The sequence below is a fragment of the Lucilia cuprina genome, chromosome 6, assembly GCF_022045245.1.
Source record: "Lucilia cuprina isolate Lc7/37 chromosome 6, ASM2204524v1, whole genome shotgun sequence".
NCBI lineage: Eukaryota > Metazoa > Arthropoda > Insecta > Diptera > Calliphoridae > Lucilia > Lucilia cuprina.
In genome coordinates this window covers 63,710,105-63,731,926 of record NC_060954.1, presented here as the reverse complement: position 1 = coordinate 63,731,926, position 21,822 = coordinate 63,710,105, and the positions used below count along the sequence as shown (strand labels likewise).

The 21,822-nt window shown below is 27.2% G+C and overlaps 1 protein-coding gene across 3 annotated transcripts in view; it reads left to right on the top strand.

Annotated features, from left to right (window-relative positions):
* Positions 1-18,905, top strand: part of LOC111690370 (retinal homeobox protein Rx) — a 43,078-nt gene extending 24,173 nt beyond the window's left edge. For all 3 annotated transcript variants that reach the window (XM_046955168.1, XM_023452844.2, XM_046955167.1), the window contains exons 5-6: positions 17,340-17,505; positions 17,574-18,905. In XM_046955168.1, coding sequence (XP_046811124.1) covers positions 17,340-17,505; positions 17,574-18,316 — 909 coding nt within the window. In that variant the 3' untranslated portion in view covers positions 18,317-18,905. The remainder of the gene's footprint in view (positions 1-17,339; positions 17,506-17,573) is intronic.
* The last annotated feature ends 2,917 nt before the right edge of the window (positions 18,906-21,822 follow it).

Below are 21,822 nucleotides of genomic sequence, written 5' to 3'. Positions count from 1 at the left end.
ACTGTTTTTTTTTTTTTTTTTTGGTTTGCAGTTTAGCCACAAATAAGTAACGAGCAAACTTTTATGATGAGAAAGGAAACATATGTTTGCTGCAACTGAAAATGGCAACGTTGTGGTAATAAATGACAATTATTTTATTGAGATTAAAAGACTTAAACTAAAACACAACAAAATCGGTGAAGGAGAGCAAAAGGATACGTAGAAGAGATAGAGAGAAAGAGACAAATATTCGCATAAGGGTTAAAAAAGAGCAATTGTTTATAGAAGAATCATCACAGAAGAGACAGCGGATGATGACATTAAGGAAAAATCTGCAAAACTAAGGGGTAGCAAAATAATGATTTTTGTATTTCATATACTATTAGTTGTCTATTGTATTTGGTGTAGTTTTTATATGGACTGAATGGGAATGGAAGAAAAAACTAGATTTAATGTTGGAAGACTTTTTGTTGTTGTTCTCTGGTCGTTCATGGCATAAACTGAAGTGGCATGTAGCAGCATCTGTAAAGTGTTTGAAAACACCTAATCATACGCTGGATTAAGCACAATCATTGAAGAAAATTACAATTTACAATGTGTATAAAGAATGAAAAATAAAAGCTAGTAGAGTGTGGATGGAGTCGAAGTGTTTCTGGATGAAGATGTATGTATGTATGTACGTCTACTAGAATGTGTTTATGGTTAAAAGGGAGTTTTATTTAGCTTTGTACGTATATATGTTTATTTATGCTTGTTATAAATAATCGTTGTGTTTGTATATTGTTGTAGTTCTTGTTATTGTTGCTGCCACAAGAAGGGTTAATTAAAATGTAATTTAGTATAAAAGCAGAGTAAATTGTAGAGTAAATCAAATAGAAAAGAAATTCATTTAATTCACATACAACAGAAAACTGTCTAATAGAAATTGATTAAGTTTAACAAATTTTGATTGATTGATTGATTCTTTTGATTCCATTCTACGAATTTAAGTGCCACTCTAAAGATTGAGTTATAATGTGGAAAAAGGATTAAATAATTTCAAACAACAGGATTTAGTAATGATTTTTTTTATTCTACAGTTTATGTAAAACAAATTAGAAAGTGAAGTTGGTCGAGCCTGACTGTATAATGCCCGACTTTGTTATCGAATGTCCAATTAAAGATTGATATTGATAAAATAACATATTGTGATTTTCTATATATGAGCCAATTTGTGTTGAATTTGATCTAAAAGATATATATTTTGTGGATCCTTATAGGCAAGGTTTGTTTGATATTGAAATAGGTCAACGTTTTCACATGTCCCTGTACAAGTGGCCCCCGAAAAACAGCTTTAAAAATAAGAGTATAGTGATGAAATTCAAGTTGATCCAAAATCTGTTTGCCAAATTTTCTGGGGATCGCTCCATAAATTAATATATAGAGTAGCTTTCAGAAAACGCTCATTACTGGCTTTAAAATACGAGTATAGTAATATTACCAAATAGTTTTAAATTATACAATTTTACAAATTAAAACCTCGAACAGTTAAAAAAATGTAGGGTATAAAAACTAAGTACTGGTATAATCACAGACTTACTACGTGTATCAATATTCAAATAAAACTGTCAAAGTTTAAGTAATTGTTAAAAAAGTAAAGTATATTATCAATAAAAAAAATTACTTAAAATATTTTTTCACAAATATGTGTGTATGTGCATTTATAAATAATTTGTATTGAATTTCGATAAAAAACAAAAAATATATAATTTGAGAAATCTTTACTAGTTATTCGTATTGTAACAATCTAAGTAATATAAATTGTAATAAAAACAAATAAACAAATGAAAAAAAATTAAATAAATAAATTCAAATGAGCAGGTGGATGTTAAATCAACAACAACTAAATAAAAATGAATTAAGGTGTCTTTGACACGCCATCTAAGTGGGTATATGTGCCACATATAGAGCAAATATGGTCGTAAATAGGATTCAATTTAGCATGTGAGTTTGTACACACATGTATGTATACATATATACATTGTCATTTATGTATATTATCTATGTACATATGCATTTGTCTTAATATACATATTAAACATTTATACATAAGGGTTTCTTAACTAAAACAATTGACAGACAGACAGAATGAAGTAAAAAACAAACAAATAAATAAAATAGGAATACAAATTTCAATTCAAATATATTGTATTGCCAACTAATAAAAATCTATTTTATTTGTTAGTTTTTTTTTTTTTTTTCTTTTTTGTCTATTCAAATGAGTTCACGACTATTTTCAATAAATTTATAAACATTATTTGTTATTTTATGTTTAAATAATAATTTTTTGAATACACTACTACATTTAAATTTACATAAATATCCACAAACACATAAATAAATACATTTACATATGTATATATGTATGAAGTCTGCCATATTATTAACTTAGTTAATATTATCGTAAATTATTATTTGACAGTTTAATTGTATTTAATCAGAACTTTATTCAATGCGATTTAATCTATTATTCGGCAGTTAATTGTATATATGATCTATTTTATTTCAATTGTATTTGGAAGTTTAATTATAACAACTTTTAAAATGCTGTTCTGTTAAATTTATAAGAATATTTTGATTTGTATATTCTCTGTATGTATCGAAAATTTCCAAAAGTATTAATATGTTAAGTCCTTATGAATACTATCTGTCTTCTGTTTCTATCTAATTGTTAGTTTCTATAAAACCAGTTTTACAGTTTAACTGTGCATAAAAGAAACTTGTTAAATCTACCGTTTAACAAAAATTATAAAAATTTTAAAAGTGTGCTATTAAATATAAGTATATACCCATTCAATATAAATGAAATAAGTCAAAAAGTTGGTTCTTTAGGGATGGGAAAGTAATGATAATAGGGATAAATTTCCTTATTACTCCAACTTAAAAAAATGAAACAAACCAATTTTCATTATAAACTAAAACAAAAAAGTGAAATAAATTATGAATTCTATTAAAAAATTATATAAACAAATTCTTGATTGATCATCCGAATAAAATATTCACAAGTCATTCTAATAACATTTTTGTAAGCTGAAAATGTATCGAATATTATTTCTTGATTACAACTGAATAAAATATAGAAAAGATTTTATGCATTCCATTAACTTATGTTGCTTACACCCAATAATACAATGTCTAGTTATTCTTTATCTTAAGGTTAAATTAACAGTTTTTATACAAAAAATATTTTAATCGGCAGAATAACTTTCGGTTTAACGATAACCAGAGGTGGAGTTAACGGGGCTTAAAGTATTATGTGGTGTTAATTAATGTGAAAAAAAAACAATAAAAAGATAAACAAGTAAGAGTGTTATATTCGACTACGCCGAATCTTATATACCACCATCAAAAACATATTTCTGTATATCGAACTTCATAGCTATACCCGTATTGTAATGAGCTTTTAAGTCAATTTCTGAGGGGGATAGGGTTAATTATGGATCGAATTTCAAAAAATTCTGTAGATAGACTTTTGCTCATAAGTAACTTACTTGTGTTGAATTTCAGCTCTATATTCGTATTTTGAAGCCAGTAGTGAGCGTCAAAGTCATTTTCTAATGGGGACCTTATATATGGGTTCGAGGAAATTATTGCACCACTCTCATAAAACTCAGTAGATACACAGAGAAAACAGATTCGTTGTGATAACCGAATTTGTTTCCAATCGAATTCAGTCGGTTCTAACAACTATCCCAAAATTCGATTGTAATTATTGTATAATTCGTTTAGTATTACTGAATATATCTTGTACACAAAAATTTTTAATTATTATTCGGTAATCTGGATTGAAATTATTGGTATTAGCAACTGAAATATTATTTATAGAAAAACAATTTGTGGATTATGTGTATTTGAAAATATATTTATTTTGTGTAAAGTATTTACAATAAAATATAAATATGTATAAACTTACAAAACGTATAAATATAAAATAAGTTCTCCCCTTTTGCTTTGAGATTTTCATGGTAATAAACAGGGATTTTGCTCTTGATTCTGCTCAACATTTTCAAAGGAACACTATCTTTCCACGCCTTTCCGCTGCTGTAAAATTATTAAAAATTATAGAAAGATAACACAAAATAGATTATAAGATATAAAATACACCAAACATTACCTTTTTTATCCAAATTTCTGCATTAATTTATCCTCAAATGTAATTAGGTTTTTTTATATTATAAATTCGTTTTATTTTATTTATTTTTGTATACGTCAACTAAAATTACCAATTAATCGGTTGTGAACATCGAATTTGGTTCCTTTAACCGTAATTAAATTTTAAGTAATTACTTCAATTGATAATTGGTTGCAGTGCTCAATATTTTCTACTGTTTTTCGGTTGTAGCGACTGTTTTTCGGTTGTAGCGACTAATATTTGATGTTCTTACGTTTTAATCCTAAATAAAAGTCGGCTGCATTTACTGAATTGCCAAATGAATTTAATAACCGATACAATTCAGTTCAAATTATTGATTTAGAAATTGTTAAAACCACAATTCGATTAGTATTATTGTTTTTTAATACTGAATATAGAAAATCAGTTAAGTATACAGTTTTTCAATAACAGCGATACAATTTTAATTAGTTTAACTAAATATTTATCATGGTAACCGATTTCCCATCGATCTGTTTTCTGTGTGTAGATATTTGCTCATAAGAAACTTACGTTTATCATAATTTTAAGTCAGCAATGGGCGTTACAGTCATTTGGCTCACATAACACTTATTTATGTCAAATTTCATCACAAAACTCGCATTTTTAAAACAGATCGTCTTAAAATTGTACAAGGACTCAGAACATACATATATACTTTTGTGGATCTATGATGCGTTTCGGTGCGTTACAAACGGAGTGGGTAATTTTTATAGATGATATCTATAAAAATTACCCAAAAATCAGATTAAATATGTAATACGTAAAGGAACTAAAAGTCACCCTACAAGTATTTAAATTACATGAAGCGAATCGTGCCATTATTAATTTGTTGTTTCTTTGAATTTTGACATTTTTGGTTTGATAACTTAATTGAAAATTGCGTGTTTAAAACTTCTAATTTTACTAACTAAAACATACATCTAAACAAAAAAAAAAAAAATATTAATTCCTAAAGGCATAATTATGCGTACCAAACAATTATAATCTGAACGTAACAACGAGCAAACGAAGCGAAAAGTTATGACAGAAAACATGACGAAAATTAACATAAATGTGTATTTATACGGGGAAGTGATTAATTAGCACTTAATCAAAATTAATATTGTGTTTCTAATAAAAAATTTAATAAATTCTACTAAAAACAAAAAAGTTAACAGAAAACTTCTTAAAACTGTGAGAAAAACATACATTTTTACATTGGAACCGTTTCGATACGGCGAAAAAGTAACGATAAAGCTAATTTTTATTATTTTACTAACGGTAGAGAACTTAACGGATATTTTAAATGTACCATTTATTGTATGCTACTGAGTGGCGGCTTTAAGAAAGAACTAAGGACATATTTTCTATTATAAAGCAACTTTAGTATATTATTTATTTATATATTAGGGAATAACTAGGAGATATAAAGAAATAACGTTATAAGACACGTGCTCTAAATTAAGAAAATATAAATTATTTCCCATATAAACATGACACATATCAATACAATGTAATCCTTTATTATTGACTTCATATATTGTAAAAATATAACCATCGAATTACAAATTTTATGTCATCATGTTATCAAAATTTCATTATCTGTCAATCATTTCCTTTTTCATTGGAATTCCCTAAACTTATTTGCTAAAATTTTCATCTACTTAATAAAATTGTTTTGAATTCAACTAATTGCCCAAGTGACCAATTTATTATGATTTATTTTTCCCCTCATGGAAAATTGATGACAATATGTTATTTTTGTAAGTAAATATTTCGAAACCAAATTAGCATCCCTAGGGATTCATTGAACAACAAAACATTTCTAGGATAGAAAATTGTGAAAATACCTGTAAAAACAAGTTTCGAAAATACATGACCATTATGTTCTCCAGAGAACATTCTAATAAGCTTGGACTTTTTTCTGTTGTTTTTTTATAACCAACGAATAATTTTTATCAATTTTGTTAAGTGCATAATTCAATATAAGGTAATACAATTTTATAACTGTGTAAGAAAATTATTATTTTAATTTTAATAGTAAAATTTATTAACAAATTAAATTGATTGAGAGACAAAGAAGTAATAAATAAACCGATTCAAATTAAAACGTATTACAAAAACTAAGTTTAAAATCCAATAAACTGAAATTGGGAAATTATATACATATATATGTACATGAAATTATATAAATGTAATATGAAATAAAATAGACCCATACAATTATGAAAATTATTTCATTTTTTCAATTGTTGTTGTAATAGTTTAAGCCAACTTGCATTAAAATTAAAAATCTAGATTTCTTCATTTTTTTCTATACGTATTTAAAAAATAAGTAGCAATTAGTTAGCGATATGTGTAATAATTGAACGAAATTCTAAACCTAAATTTAATCTTAGATAAAAATTAATATTTTTTGCAATTTCTATAAAAAAATAAGTAATTATATATATTTTTTGTTGATTTTCAAAAACATTTAAAACAAAAGAAGAATAGTGTTTTTGTAAATAACACAATATTGGCTATCATGTGGAGATAGGCCAAAATTCATATCCCGGATTTTCAAGAAGTTTAATCAAAATCGATCGGAATAAAAACTATGAAATTTAAATCATTACGGCAGGAACGTAAAAATACTTTTATATAATATTCTATATAAAATGAATTACGTTTATACTCCCAAGAGCGACATTTATAGAGTTTAAAATATTTTAGTCAGGCCTACAGTAAGATTTAGCAATTGGTTCCAAGATTTAAAGCATAGAATAAGCAAAACTATTTTTAAATGAAGTTGTATGTATGTATATATATTAATTTATAAAGTTAGTGAACTTAGTGCAAAGTTTTATATTCTACTCAACACAAATCCTTAAAGTGTCAATTATTAAAAAAACAAACAGTGATAAAATTTACGAAACTTAACAACGAGGGTTATGTTGGTGGTGGCAAATCGTTTCCCTCAAATCCACTCATACGTACATTATCATCAATATGATTGTAATATTTTCCATTTATGATTCAATTTAAACGCTTAAATGCTTTATAATGAGTTGCACATCTGTTCAAAAACATTCTACCGGCAACAAATACACAAGAACACACCAATGCCTTGGTGTTGCTCGTTGTAAGTACAGAGTTGTTTTTTTGTAACATTATGAAATTATGAATGATTATGTATCAACATTAGGGTGGTAAAGTAAATATGAAATTATATTTCATGCAATTTATTTATAATCAACCTAAACAAGGGCCAGCTTATGACAGTTTTTTTCGAAATCAAGTGTATGAAGTGTGCCATAAGTCAAAAAATGTTTTGTTTGGCAACAAATAAAACATAATTTTATTTATTTATTATTTACAATTTTTTCTAAGTAAATTGCATTATTATAATAGTATTTGACTTGATTTTTTTAACTCATGTCCCTTTCAGAGAAGTCTGAACATAATAAACGAAAAAGCAACTTGAACAAGAAAAACTTTTAATGTCAGATGTCAAGTGGTTTATAAGCATTTTGAGTAAATAATTCAAAGAAGGGGTGTTATACTCTCCAGTTCTTACATTTTAGTGTTTAAATGAGTATGAAATTGTTTTCTAATAGCTGAGGCGGGGTAAAAAGGTTTCTTTCAGTAATGTAATTATGTAATTTGAAACAAATTTTTATTGAAAAAAAGATTTTTAGTTAAACACAATTATCTTCATATGTAAGTATAAAAAATGTCCCATAATTCTTTCATATAACATTCTGATATGTCGATGGGTATTCTTATTTAGCAATGTGCTTATACATATTAAGTTTGATATTTATCATTAATATGCAATATTTATATTTAGAATATATTTAAGACATTATGTAACAATACATAAATTACAGAGATTTATAATTATTTTATTTTAACTATGTGTTGTTCCCTGTTTACTTGACGTAATATATGACATGACATTTATTTGAAATTTTTTCGACTTTTATGAGCAGATGTTTATATCAAAAAGTATTTTTTCTTTAAACACCCTCACATGAATTGCTTAACTCGTACCTTGTTGAATACTTCTGTATGTTATAGTTTTATTTAAAAACAAAAAACCACATAAATTATTGCATAATTACCCTGACAACCTTTCAACAAAAAATTATACCAGAAAGAGAAAAAACCAAATCCTCATACCTTTTGTTAGCATTTTTTACATGCACGCATTTACTTTTTTCTTGTTTTAGTTTTGCTTTTCGGTTCAAGTGTTTTGACTTTTACTCATAAATCCCTTTGGCAAATAATGTAAGTAAAGAAGGAGGCTAATAATGTGTTAATTGTTCTACACCCTCTAAATTGTGAACACACTGAACAACAAAAAACGGTGAACCCACAACAATTTGTTTAAGGAAAATTTATTGACTTCGACTACATAATAAATATTAAGTATATAAAATATAAAAACTTTTATAGAAATACCTATCTTGTGAAAAATATTTCATATTGTTAAGAATGTAAACAAAGCAAATTACAATTTTAATATTAATTTTTTGCACTGGATAACGGTAATTCTTAAATCTTTTCAGTGATATTAAAAATAAGTGTTTATTAATTTTATATTCTTATTTCGTAGTAGTATTAATATAGCATTTTGATGAAGTTGTCATTTAATAATTAAAAACTAAAAATTAATCATATAACAGAACTTGCTAACAGTTATTTTATGGACATTCAAATTTAAAATAAAAAGCCCTTTGTGTTAATGTATTGTGGGTATGAACAGGATTATCATTTTTGAAAATCAATATCATTGTCGGCATTTTAACTAATTAAAATATTTCCTTTTACCTTGGCTTTTGTCTGATGAGTATATAACTATATAACCACACAACAGACAAACAAACAAACAAACAGGATGCCAAAAGACATGAACAATAAAACTTGTAAAACTACAAACCTTAACAAAGGCGGAACTAAAAATTAACCTTCAAATTCAAAATAAAACGAAAAAAAATCACAAAAATAAAACATGTCATAATTTCTGTCAGATTTTTAAAATTTCTTTGTTTAAATAAAATTGAATTAAACTTAAATAAAGTAAATTATAAACACTGGCAGAAAGCATGTTTATTTATGTACGTATGAGAATAATCCAAAGCACACAATTATTTATTTCATAAAAGTATCATTTCTCTACTTACGAATCATTTGTAATTACAGGGAAGTGCATTATGTGCTTATTTATTAACTCATTTTTATGGTATATGTTTAATTATGACTACAGGACATCTATTTCATACATATATATATATTATATATATATATATATATATATATATATATATATATATATATATATATATTTATATATATATATATATATATATATATATATATATATATAATATATATATATATATTATATTATATATATATATATATATATATATTTTTTTTTTTTTTTTGTTAAAATTAAAACAGCGTGACAGCATTTAAAATCTTTTTATTCTATTCAATAACAAGCATGATTGTGTTTGGAAAACAATGTAATTTTATTATAATTTTAGGCGCCGTATATCAATTTGCAGTACCGACTACAAACGCTTTTTATAGCCTACACCACTTTAGTGGGGAGTCTATATTGGGTTTGTGCTGATGTTTGTAACTTACAAAAATATACCCACCTTAAAGTATACCAATCGGCTTAGAATCATTTTCTGAGTCGATTAAGCTATGTCCGTTCGTTCTGGCTGGCTGTCCATGTAAACCTTGTGCGCAAGGTACAGGCCGCAATTTTTACACACTCTTCTTTTGGCCCAAAGACGAATGGTAAAAATCGGCACATTATTTCGACAAGCCCCCATACAACCGTACCCCCAAATAGGGCCTTTGGGCTTATAATTAATTTCATTGATCTATTATGTCAACAAAAGTCGACAAAACTTAGTTTTATAGAACTTTAAATGACACTGCCGATTTTTGTAATGATCGGGATTTATTTAACCCTAGCCCCCATACAAACTCCCCTTCAAAAAATGACTTAAAACTCAAAATTCACTTACAAAAACCAATAACACTCTTAAATTCTATATAAATGACTTTGAAGTAGACATAACTTCGCCTACCAACATTGATAAGGATAGGGCGATTTTTTCCACTCCCCTTTGAACCCTCTTGTAAAAAATCTCTTTTTTTGCAACAAAAAAAATAAAAATTTTCCTAAATAAAGTTAAAAAACAAATCAAATGTTTTATTTTTTTAAATAATCCCTATTTATAACATACAGACTGGTGTAGGGTATCAAATGGTCGGCAACGCCCGACTATACATTTATATTTGTTTATATTCATCCCTTTAGTTTACTCTATATTAGTTATTAAGAAATATTACGATTTATTGCAGTTGAAGAGAATCAAAGTTTAAAATATGACGGAGGTTAAACTCTTATTTTATGATGACATATTGGACTTTCAGATAACGATTTTATAAGTTCTCAAATATATTTGCATGCCTTGTGTCAATATCCGAATCAAAACCCACTTAATTGGTACTGGTTGTCAAACTTGAATATATAAAATTTATTTTCATTTACTGTTTCGATCTTGTGTCACTAAAAGTAACTTCAAGGTTTGGTTTTTTTTTTTTTTTTCTTTTAAAACTTTTTTCACAAACACATCCAAATCATAAAATTGTTTTTGGACCCCCAAGGGCAATATTTACATTTTGGCTTATTTGTTAAAAGTAAAATAAAATCCAAACAAAAAACAAAATAATGGTTACTTTTATGTTCTTTGTTCTTTTCAATATGTAAGTGTTTTTGTATGTTTATATGTAAGGTACGAGGTAAGAGTACGAGTAAGTAATAGAAACAAAAAAGAGAAAATATTACAATTTAACTGCTTATTAAATACGCATAAACAACTTTTGTTACAAACAAAACTGTCAATAGAACCAACGACAACATCTAAACGCCCCTTGTTCCACATCTCTTCACACAAGATTGAATGGAAATAGAAATAAAACGCCTGCTTTATTGCAAAGGAGTTTTATTAAAGGACTCTTGGTTTAGCAGCTAATTAAATACATGGAGACACGTGACTCTAAAGTAAATACATTTTAATACACTGTCTTGATGATTTTATGCTTGCTCCTGTTTTTGTTGATGTGACATTTTGACAAAAAGTGGTTGTGAACTTTTTCACAGATTCTTTTGACAAAAACTAAAATTTTAAATACATGTTTGCTGTAGGATACAAGTAGCAGAGTTTGTTTGTGTTTGACTGCTATGTACTTTTGATTTAGTAAAAGGTCGGTCACATGTTCAGTATTACATTACATTATGATTTTTGACGTTGAAATAAAAACCGTTATTACTAAGGCAAGTGTGTGTTTATGTTTGAATGAACTGAACTGGTAACAGATTCAAGGAAACGAAAAACAAGCACGTGTTTTATTTACACAGGCATGTGATTAGTTTAGTATTAGTGTCAAACTTTCACTTATAATACAATGACAGACTAATAATTTTACATGACATATAAACAATTACCTACGTACATACATCTATTTATTTTATAGCTGAGAAAATATTGTTTTTTAAGTTAATTTAAGATTTTAAACTACATTATCATAAACAAATTACAAATACAAAGACTCATCACCTTACACTCATCAGAGATGTGATACACGGTTGTTACATCTTACAGCGTTGGCAGAAAATGCTAAGGAAATATCTTACAATCATGTGAAAATAAAATTTTAGTTTTGTAGTTTTGTCAAAAAAAAGCATTTCTGACAATGTTGCTAAACAAAAAATGTAAATTGACATGTTTGTTAGACGTTTTGTGAACATTTTGCTGCCAACATTGTAAGATCTATTCATAATGATATTAATCGTTTATTTTAGGTTTATTACGCACATTTTCATTATAAAATTCCCACAATAAATCATAAACAATTTGATTAAACGTTTTAAAATAAACTTTAATAAGACCTTACACTTATCTTTTTGACTTAAAATGTTTTAGTTTGAATGCTTGGATAATGTTATTAGCAGAGTCGTAATTAAATAAATATATTCACAAATCTATAGGACGAATATTTAATATAATTTTTATTAAGACACTTTTTAATCATTTTCATAATTGAATTAAAAATAATGCCGCCTTTAATGGTTATAATTGTTTCGGCTTTTAATTCATCGGTTTTTGATCCGTAATCATTGTTATTTTTTGTTTATTCATTCATTCTTAGTAAAGTGTCTCAATTAATTAAAATGCAATACGAAACCATTGAAACTTATAAAATCTACGAGCATGTCCTTTCAGTTACCGACAACTTTTCAAAGTTCTAAATTTTTTGCGGCATCAACTGACAATTGTTTTTGAAATGCCGTCTTCATCTAAATAATGGCTTCGAATTACGTCATGTAGGCTTTATGTTCGTATGGTTTAAAGGAATATTTTGTTTATATATTGTTCTTTGTAAAAAACGTATATACAAATGTTTTTGTGTATGCATGTATGTACATATACATTAAATTTGTATGCGTTTACGTTGAACTAAAAGCACAGTTCATAAATTTTTACAATATTAAAATACATAATATTAAGATATATTAATAATAAATATTAATTGGATATGTATGTATAAATATAAACTAAATACTATTTCTCGAATATGTAATATTCTCAAATGTTTCATATGACTCGTCAAGTTAAGCTGTCGTCCTTATAATAGTGAAGTGTGTGCAATGAGTGTAATACGAGTTTAAAAACGTGTTCACATATTCATACGCAATACATGTTTGAAGATGTTCCTACATTATTTGAAATAGAAATGGAAATTTTTAATTCATTACTATTAAACTTATATTAAATTTTATTTTTATGAGTAATGAGCGATAACGTCATTTTATAAATGGGTCCTTTGGTTAATTTTGGAATAATTCCCATGGAAATTTTTAGCTCGCTTTTGGTTTATAAAAATTTTGTTTGTGTCAAATTTCGTCGTATTTTAAACCAGTCATGGGGGGAAAGGCTAACAATGGACCGTTCCTTAAAAAATTGAAAGAGAGATTAATTTTCGATATTGGCCATTTTCAATAAGAAGCAAACCTATAAGATATATTTACATAATATTCTCTATCAATTCTACAGCTTTTTCCATTCCCAGGATATGTATACTATTTTGGGTCTTTGATCAGCATTTCGATGTGTTACAAATGGAATGACAAAACATTCTTTAAAACGTAAAGAATGTTTAATATTATTATTTAATATTATTTTTTCATTTAATATCCTCGCTTTAATGACCTTTAACTACGGAAGTGGCTCTTTTTTCTCTCTTTTTAACAAAATTTTGTATTAAATATTATATTTTTGTAACTTTTTTTTAATGAGAAATAAATCATTAATGTATGTATTTGTAAAATATTACTCTGTTTAAAAAACTAGATATTTTATACGAGTTTTCAAACAAAAATTTAAAACAATGTCAAATTTAGCACCACATCCTTACTTATAGCCTAATAAGAATAAATGTTCTTTCAAATTCTTCTAATCAACTTGCTTTGACCATATTATTATTTTTTACAACATTGAAATAGTTTATATTACATATACATATGTACATACATGCATATTCATGTCTACATATATACAAATGTATGTATGAATATGTACATAAATATATATGTTTATATAACAAACTTTTACACTCACACATGCATATACACTAACTGGTGTATTCAAGTTAAAAGTCAATTTTCCAATTTGCAAACTGTCAGAAACATACTCGAAAGTAATTTGGTGGCAATTTTTTTCTCTCCGACTTTAATTTTAATCAGTATGTATTATTCCAGATGTGGTGGTTTGAAAGCATAGAGAGTGCGTACTGTAAACTTTTGGTTTTCACTTTGCTGCTGTTGTTTGTCATTTGATTTTTTGGGTGGACTAAACATTTTTAACAAATATGAAGATACCATGCAAGAAACGAAGGACGAAGGACTAATTCATGATTGCATACATACACAACTGCTAAATATTGATGATGTAGAGAAAACGTTTTCTATCTTTGTACTTTTTTAACTGAGTTCAGAAGTCGCGTGTTGTTTCGAAATGGATGTTCTATATGTAATGGTGCGTGTATGTGAGTTCTTGCTACTAGTTGAAGAAGGAGATGTTAAACAGAACAAAGTTTTCCAATAAAATTGCCATCATGGTGATGCTTTCAGGTTAAACTCAACATTAACTATTCTTTTATAAAACCCTGTTCTCCATCCCAAAAGTTCTGACCCACACACCTCAACAACTCCATTGAATATTTTCCAACGGTACGGGTTCAGTTAATATACTCGTAACATTTTGTTGACTACGAATGCTGTCAGAATGTGGCAGTATTGGGGGACAAACAATAAAGTCTTTTAAAAGAGATTAAACATGAAAAGTGGTTGATGGCACTAACGAATGTTAAGTTTTTCTCTGAGTGTGATTGTGGGAGGCAGGTAAAAAAATGGGGAATTTATTTCATATGGGATGAATGGGGATGAAACAACACAAAGTAAAACAAATTGCGGAGTAAGTTGTATCTCATTTTTTTGTACAATTTGAACTACAACTCTGACATGAAAACATGAAAGCTTTCAATAGAGCTTTTTTCACCTCTGATGGGTGGCAATTAAAAAAGTTGGGGTTACGTTGGGGGCGTTTTTGCTTTTGTTCTATCGAGTTCGTTATACAAATACATATTGTGTGTGTGTGGCTTTATTTGAGTTTTTATGATGTTTATTTTCATTATGGCGCGCCATGAATGGAAATTACAAAATTGATTTTTGATGATTTAATTAAAATGAAGAAGCTGCCAGCCTCCACCCTCCACTCGCATCAACACACAACGCAATATTTAATTAAAACCAGCATTAAAACTAAACAAAAAATATGCAGAGAAATGACAAGTTGACAATGTCAATTAGTAAAATAGAAATAACCTTTTTTCATCGTTTATTTATTTACATAAGTAAAATGACAAAACATTTTAATTTATGGATTAATCGACTAAACTAAATTAGTGTGAATTTACTAAATTAAATACAATTTGAATAAAATATATTAATTTTTAACCAATTTTTTGAGATGTTCTAACATCACGAACATATCTTTATTTATAAGAGTTCAATAAATATATGTTTTACCTCTACTATATCAAGTTTCTTCTTTGAGGTATTTTAACATATATTACATATTTTAGTCTTTATGATACGATATCTGGATTTGGATTCAACACTGCTCAGTCTTTTTGAAAATTATAATGGCTTTTGATTTTTGAATTTTTTATTCTGTATTTATAAATAACAAAAAAAAACACACATATATAAGAAATAATTTAAGTACATGTACTATGCTAAAGAAGTATGTACATACAAATCAAATTCCATTCGTTTTTTTTGCCTAAAACAAGAAATTTTAATTAAGTTTTAAATATTTTATATAATTTGTGTTAACTTTAAAGTTTAAACCCTGTATTATATCCTAACATTTTATTTCATCAGAGTTGTGAATAAAACAATATTTAAACACACATCTTTACTATGTAAAAATAAATATATTTGATTTTTTAGTATTACGTATACGCACATACGAATAGTATAGGTACATATCGTTACAAACATAATAAATAGTAAAAAAATTTCATATTTTTCTTATTTTAATTTTATTCCATTAAGTCTAATACTAATATAAGCATTTTAATTATATGTAATTCAAATATTCTCGTGAAATTTTGATTTAAGATACTTAACCATATAATATATGTAAACGAACAGATGAACCTGCATACTCGAAAAACTTCTAAAATTATAGTTATTGTTAGAAATTTTTAGTGGCATATTTTGACCAAATGTAGAGAACTTTTATTTTTACTTTACTTTCAAACACACTATAAGAAAATCTTAAATCATTGGAAAACTTGAAAAACTTACAGCCATTAATGAACAAATTTTTGTTATATATATATATTTAGATATTAAATTCTTCTTTCAGACACCTCCGTTCGTGTTTTGCTACACTTTTCGTTTACTTAATGTGTTTCCGTTGTATTTATCTCAATTAGTAACTCATTTAGTCTGGCTGTTATACGCCATTTGGGGGGATGCTGAAACCTAAAAGTTGATGTCTGCCACATTCACTTCGTTTTATTACATTTTTTGTTAAAGATAATTCTAATTACAGCTTGTTTGCTTAATTGAATTTTATTCGTATTATCGTCGTTTTTTATCGTTCGTAATTCTAATGCCGTTTCTGTATGAGAAGAATAACTCAGAGTCAGTGTTAAATTGAAGATGGCTAAAGCTAAGAAAGCAAACAAGTTAAACAGCCGCCATTTTGTTTTCTTTGCATGTAATTCTCTTTTACTTTATACAAAACTCTACAAATACTATGAGTATTCTACATACATACATATTTAGTTAGTGTTATAATTAAGCTCATTCATTTGAAATTATATTTTATGGTTTTTGTGTAAAAGAAGAGAAAAAAAACAACTGTAAAAAAGCTTACAGTAGATGTGCTTTTCCTCCTTAATGTAAAAGTGTTTGTGTCTACTAAGTTGATTTTTTTTCTAACGTAATTTTTCTTCTTTCCATTGTACTTGTCAAATTAATGACATTTAACTAGATGCCTGTTAGAATACTCACTTGTCTTTTGCTGCCTTCATGTTCGTGATGAACTTTGTTTGTATGTGTGTGTTTGTTGTTGTAAGTTTAATTAATTTTTTCGTTCGTTAAACTAATTGTTGCTTAAGGTGATTATCAGCAAAGAATATACAACATTAAATGAGGCCATAATTGGTTTAGAGAAGATTTAAAATATAATTAGTGAAATTTAAGTAAATCAAGTAAATTTGTAGACGATAATAAATAATTTTTTACCACAGGTGGTAATACATATTCACATGTATGTATATAAATTGAACATCTTATCATTTCATTAATGTAATGTAAAAATGATGGATGCCATCGGAAGTGTCTATAATAGTTTATTCTAAGTTATCATCAGACCTAATCACAATATTTTTTCAAAAAATATGTATTAGTTTATTTATGTTGAATAAATTTAAATGACAAATTAACGAAATAATATTCCTTTAAAAATCTTATTAGAAAATTACATTTAGTAAAAAAATTAAATTGTACAATTAAAATAAATGTTATATCTTTTACTTGTAGGTATGGTTTCAAAATCGCCGAGCCAAATGGAGAAGACAAGAGAAATCAGAAAGTTTGAGACTTGGTCTCACACATTTTACACAGCTGCCGCATCGTTTGGGATGTGGTCCTTCAGGCTTGCCGGTAGATCCCTGGCTATCGCCTCCTTTACTATCAGCTTTGCCAGGTAATGAACGATTAATTAATATAAAAAAATTGATTTTATTAATGTATATTCATTATTATTTATTTTAGGATTTCTTTCACATCCTCAAACCGTGTATCCTTCTTATTTAACACCCCCTCTAAGTTTAACTCCATCTAACCTGGCAATGAGCAGTTTAGCAGGAATGGGACCACATGGTCCTAGTGTACATGGACCGCATCCAACCGGTCATCATCAGCCACCACCTGGAATGACTTTGGGATCTAGTAGTTCACATGGAGGCCATCAACATTTGCAGCTAACACATCTCTCACCACATTTGTCACGTATGTCACCACAGTCGATGGCCGCAATGAATCCTCAAATATCTGTAGCAAATTCAATGTCCTCTACATCAACAACATCCTCTAATGTGTCGGCCACAAATTCTCCACTCACCTCTTTACCTCCACCTTCTTTAAGTTCTTCTGTCTCTATAGTACCACAATCACTGTCACCGCAAAATCTTGCCACCGTCAATGGTGACAATGACTCCCATTCGAGTGCGACAAAATGCTCTTCTGCAAACATTGATGTGGTGGATGTAGGTCGCGAAAGTCCCATACCCACTATTAACGCAACCGTAGCAACAAATAATGGCCCCAATAATTCAAACGTCAACGAGCCTTCAACACCACCTTCTTCTACTGCCTCCTCCTCCAATGCTTCTTCAGTGACAGCAACAAATCAACAACCGCAAACGACAGACATACGTTCAAATTCTATTGCAACTTTACGCATCAAGGCCAAGGAACATCTTGAAAATATAAATAAAAGTTTAACTATGGTTTAGAATGTCTGGTTAACCGTCACCGTAATTTAATTTTATTCGAATGACTCGTTCACCAAGCCTTCTTTTATGACATATTTCAATTAAATGTTTTGACACAAATGTTTATATAAGTAATTTACACAAAAATACATACGGCTTTACATACCGACAAAAATCAATATACTGCATATGTATGTTATTAATTAAAACCATTGAACACCTAAATAAAAATGTTGGAGTAGTAAATTATTAAATCATTAGTTGTACTTAGTTTTTAAAAATTTTTAAGTTAGGAATGTAATTTAACCTTCGCTCATAAGAACTAGTTACTAAAATAAACTTTAGTTAACTTTACGTACATACTTGTAATTTTAATCAAAAATAAATCCGAAAAAATATATATATTTTCTAAGTAGTTAAAATACAAATGTATTTCTCAATGCAGTCAAGTCAAGAAGTAATAATATAATATTACTTAGTTTGTACTAATGTATTTATAATTAGAAATATAAATGTAGTTGTATTTTTATTATATCTATAATTAATAGTGTACTTTAAGATATAGTCTACTAGATCATTAACAAATAAATAAATTCACATTTTAAAACAATTGAGTGTTATTAACTCGTTTAATATAAATTGTTTAGGAATGTAATCAGATATAATTGGTTCAAGCTTTCAAATATATTTTACCTTATGCAGTTTGAAATATGCAACAGTGAGTATATTAAAAAAAGGATAATTTTTAATAATGAAATATTTATGTTGATTTTTACCTTAACTCCGAAATTGAACACTTAAAAAAATATTAGAAACAATTAATAGTGTTAAATTCGGCTTTAAGCAAAACCTTTTATTCCCACCATAAAATGACATTAGTCATAAATTTAAAATAATTTTTGGATTTCATTTAAAAAATTATTTTTATACACCACTTTAGTGGGGAGGGTATATTGGGTTTGTGCTGATGTTTGCAGCGCACAATAATATTGTTCCTATACCCACCTTTAAGTATACCAATCGGCTCAGAATCATTTTCTGAGTCGCAATTTTGAAGATAATTCATTGCCTTAGGGACGAAGAGAGAGAAAATAAACTTATGACATGCTGCTAAGATCTGTTCACAATCACTGTTACTACACTTTAGTAGGTACAATATACAACTTGATTATGAATTGAACAAATATATATTGTTAGTTTATTTTAATTAAAAACTGAAAAGGAAATATCAAAATCGACTTATTTTCTCTTATCAAAAATTAAGAATAGTTTTTAATTAAGTTTTTAACCGTCAATTCATATATATTACATATGCATATACCGAAATTACATACATAAATGTATCTATACCGAGAAAAAAACATATTTTCTCAAATTATATAAAATTCTGTTCATATTCTAAAGAAACAGAATTTGATTTGTATTGTGTATTTTAAAATATCGACTCAGATAATTCAACATATTAAAATGTGTATTTCCAGTTACTTTTTAGATATTTTGCGAAAATTAATTAAAACACTGGACAACGCCGGGTATAATCATTTCTAATAATTCTAATAATAATTCTAATAATTGTATGAACTTGCAATTAGTTGCCTCAATTACAAAATAATTATACCAAAAGCTAAAAACAACCGAAATGCAGAACTTGCTTCCTTTTAATTTAAATGTCAGCGAGACTGAAACATTAATCAATTAAATCATTATCACAACAAATTAATCACACCACCATATACTGCATGTGTTTTTTTTTTTTTTTTTTTTTTTTTAAACACACGTAGCTAATACAATAATATCTAAAACCAAGAGAAGAATCAGTTGGATTTAATCGTAGAAACCAATAGAAGAACAAATAAACACCGAAATAACTTAATAATTTCACATGACAACTACAAAACGGGCATACAATAGTCCCCTTTTTATATTTTATTTTCAATTCCAATCCATAATACGTTCTACAACCACCTTCTCCGCAAAGGAAGTGTTGACAACCTAGAATTAAATGCAATTATAAACCAAACAAACCTGCTATACAACAAACCAACTAACCAGCCAACCGAACAATTAAAACTACTAAATGTATTGTAAACAAAAGAACATAATCGTTCTTATCAGGGAAGGAGAGAACCTCTTGGTTATTGTTGTTGCCGTTACAAGAATTGTCGTGACAAATTCTGTTTTGCAGTAGTTTGGGTACTTAGTTTGAAACAAATCACAAGGTCTACTATTTTCATACAATCAACATTATTAAAAATTGTAATCAAATAATGAATGCAAGAGATCAAAAGATAGTATTGTCGAACGTAGTACATACATAAATAAATACTTACCTTGGTATTAGTAAATGTGTGTGAATTTAATAATTGATTAGTTTATTATGAAACATTTATGTATAAAATGTAATTAAAACTCTCGTCAAAATGTTTGTTAATACTAAAAATTTATGAAATTGTTATTAAAACATTATATAGTATATAATATATAATAATAATTGTATATATAATATACATATACACAAATAATAAGTAAAAGACACCCTACACCAGTGAGTATGTTCAAAATGTGGATTATTTTTTAAATAATAAAGCATTTAATTTGTATTTTTACCTTAATTCCGGAATATTTTTAAATATTTTGGACTTACATCACTTGTGTAGTTCGAACTTGAATAGTGACAAACTATTTTCTGAATATGTATTAAACACTCCTTATTTTAAACAGTAAAATATAGCATTTGAAAAAATCTAACTATCTAAAAATCTAAAATCTAGTTTTCAAGAAAACTGCACCTTTATGTTTTCACTCAAATTATCGATGCCTGATAAGATTTGAAATTCATCACAAATTATCATTTATGTTTTTTTAGTGGGTTTTAAAAGAGATCAGAGATTTTGCTCTATCTCAGATTTTCATTGTTTTTGCTCTATCTCTTACGGTTTTCGAGAAAAACGCACTATAATGTTTTCACTCAAAATATCGATTTTTGTTGGGTTTTAGAAGTGATTACAGATTTTCATTGTTTTTGCTCTATCTCTTACGGTTTTTGAGAAAATCGCACTTTAAAGGTTTCACTCAAAATATCGATTTTTGTTGAGTTTTAGAAGTGATCACAGATTTTCATTGTTTTTGCTCTATCTCTTACGGTTTTCGGGAAAAACGCACTTTTATGTTTTCACTCAAAATATCAATTTTTAGTGGGTTTTAGAAATGATCACAGATTTTCATTGTTTTTGCTCTATCTCTTACGGTTTTCAAGAAAAACGCACTTTAATATAGATTTTTAGAGGGTTTTAGAAGTGATCACAGATTTTCATTGTTGTTGCTCTATCTTCTACAGTTTTCGAAAAAAACGCACATTAATGTTTTCACTCAAAATATCGATATTTGTTGAGTTTTGGAAGTGATCACAGATTTTCATTGTTTTTGCTCTATCTCTTATAGTTTTCGAGAAAAACGCACTTTAATGTTTTCACTCAAAATATCGATTTTTGTTGAGTTTTAGAAGTGATCACAGATTTTCATTGTTT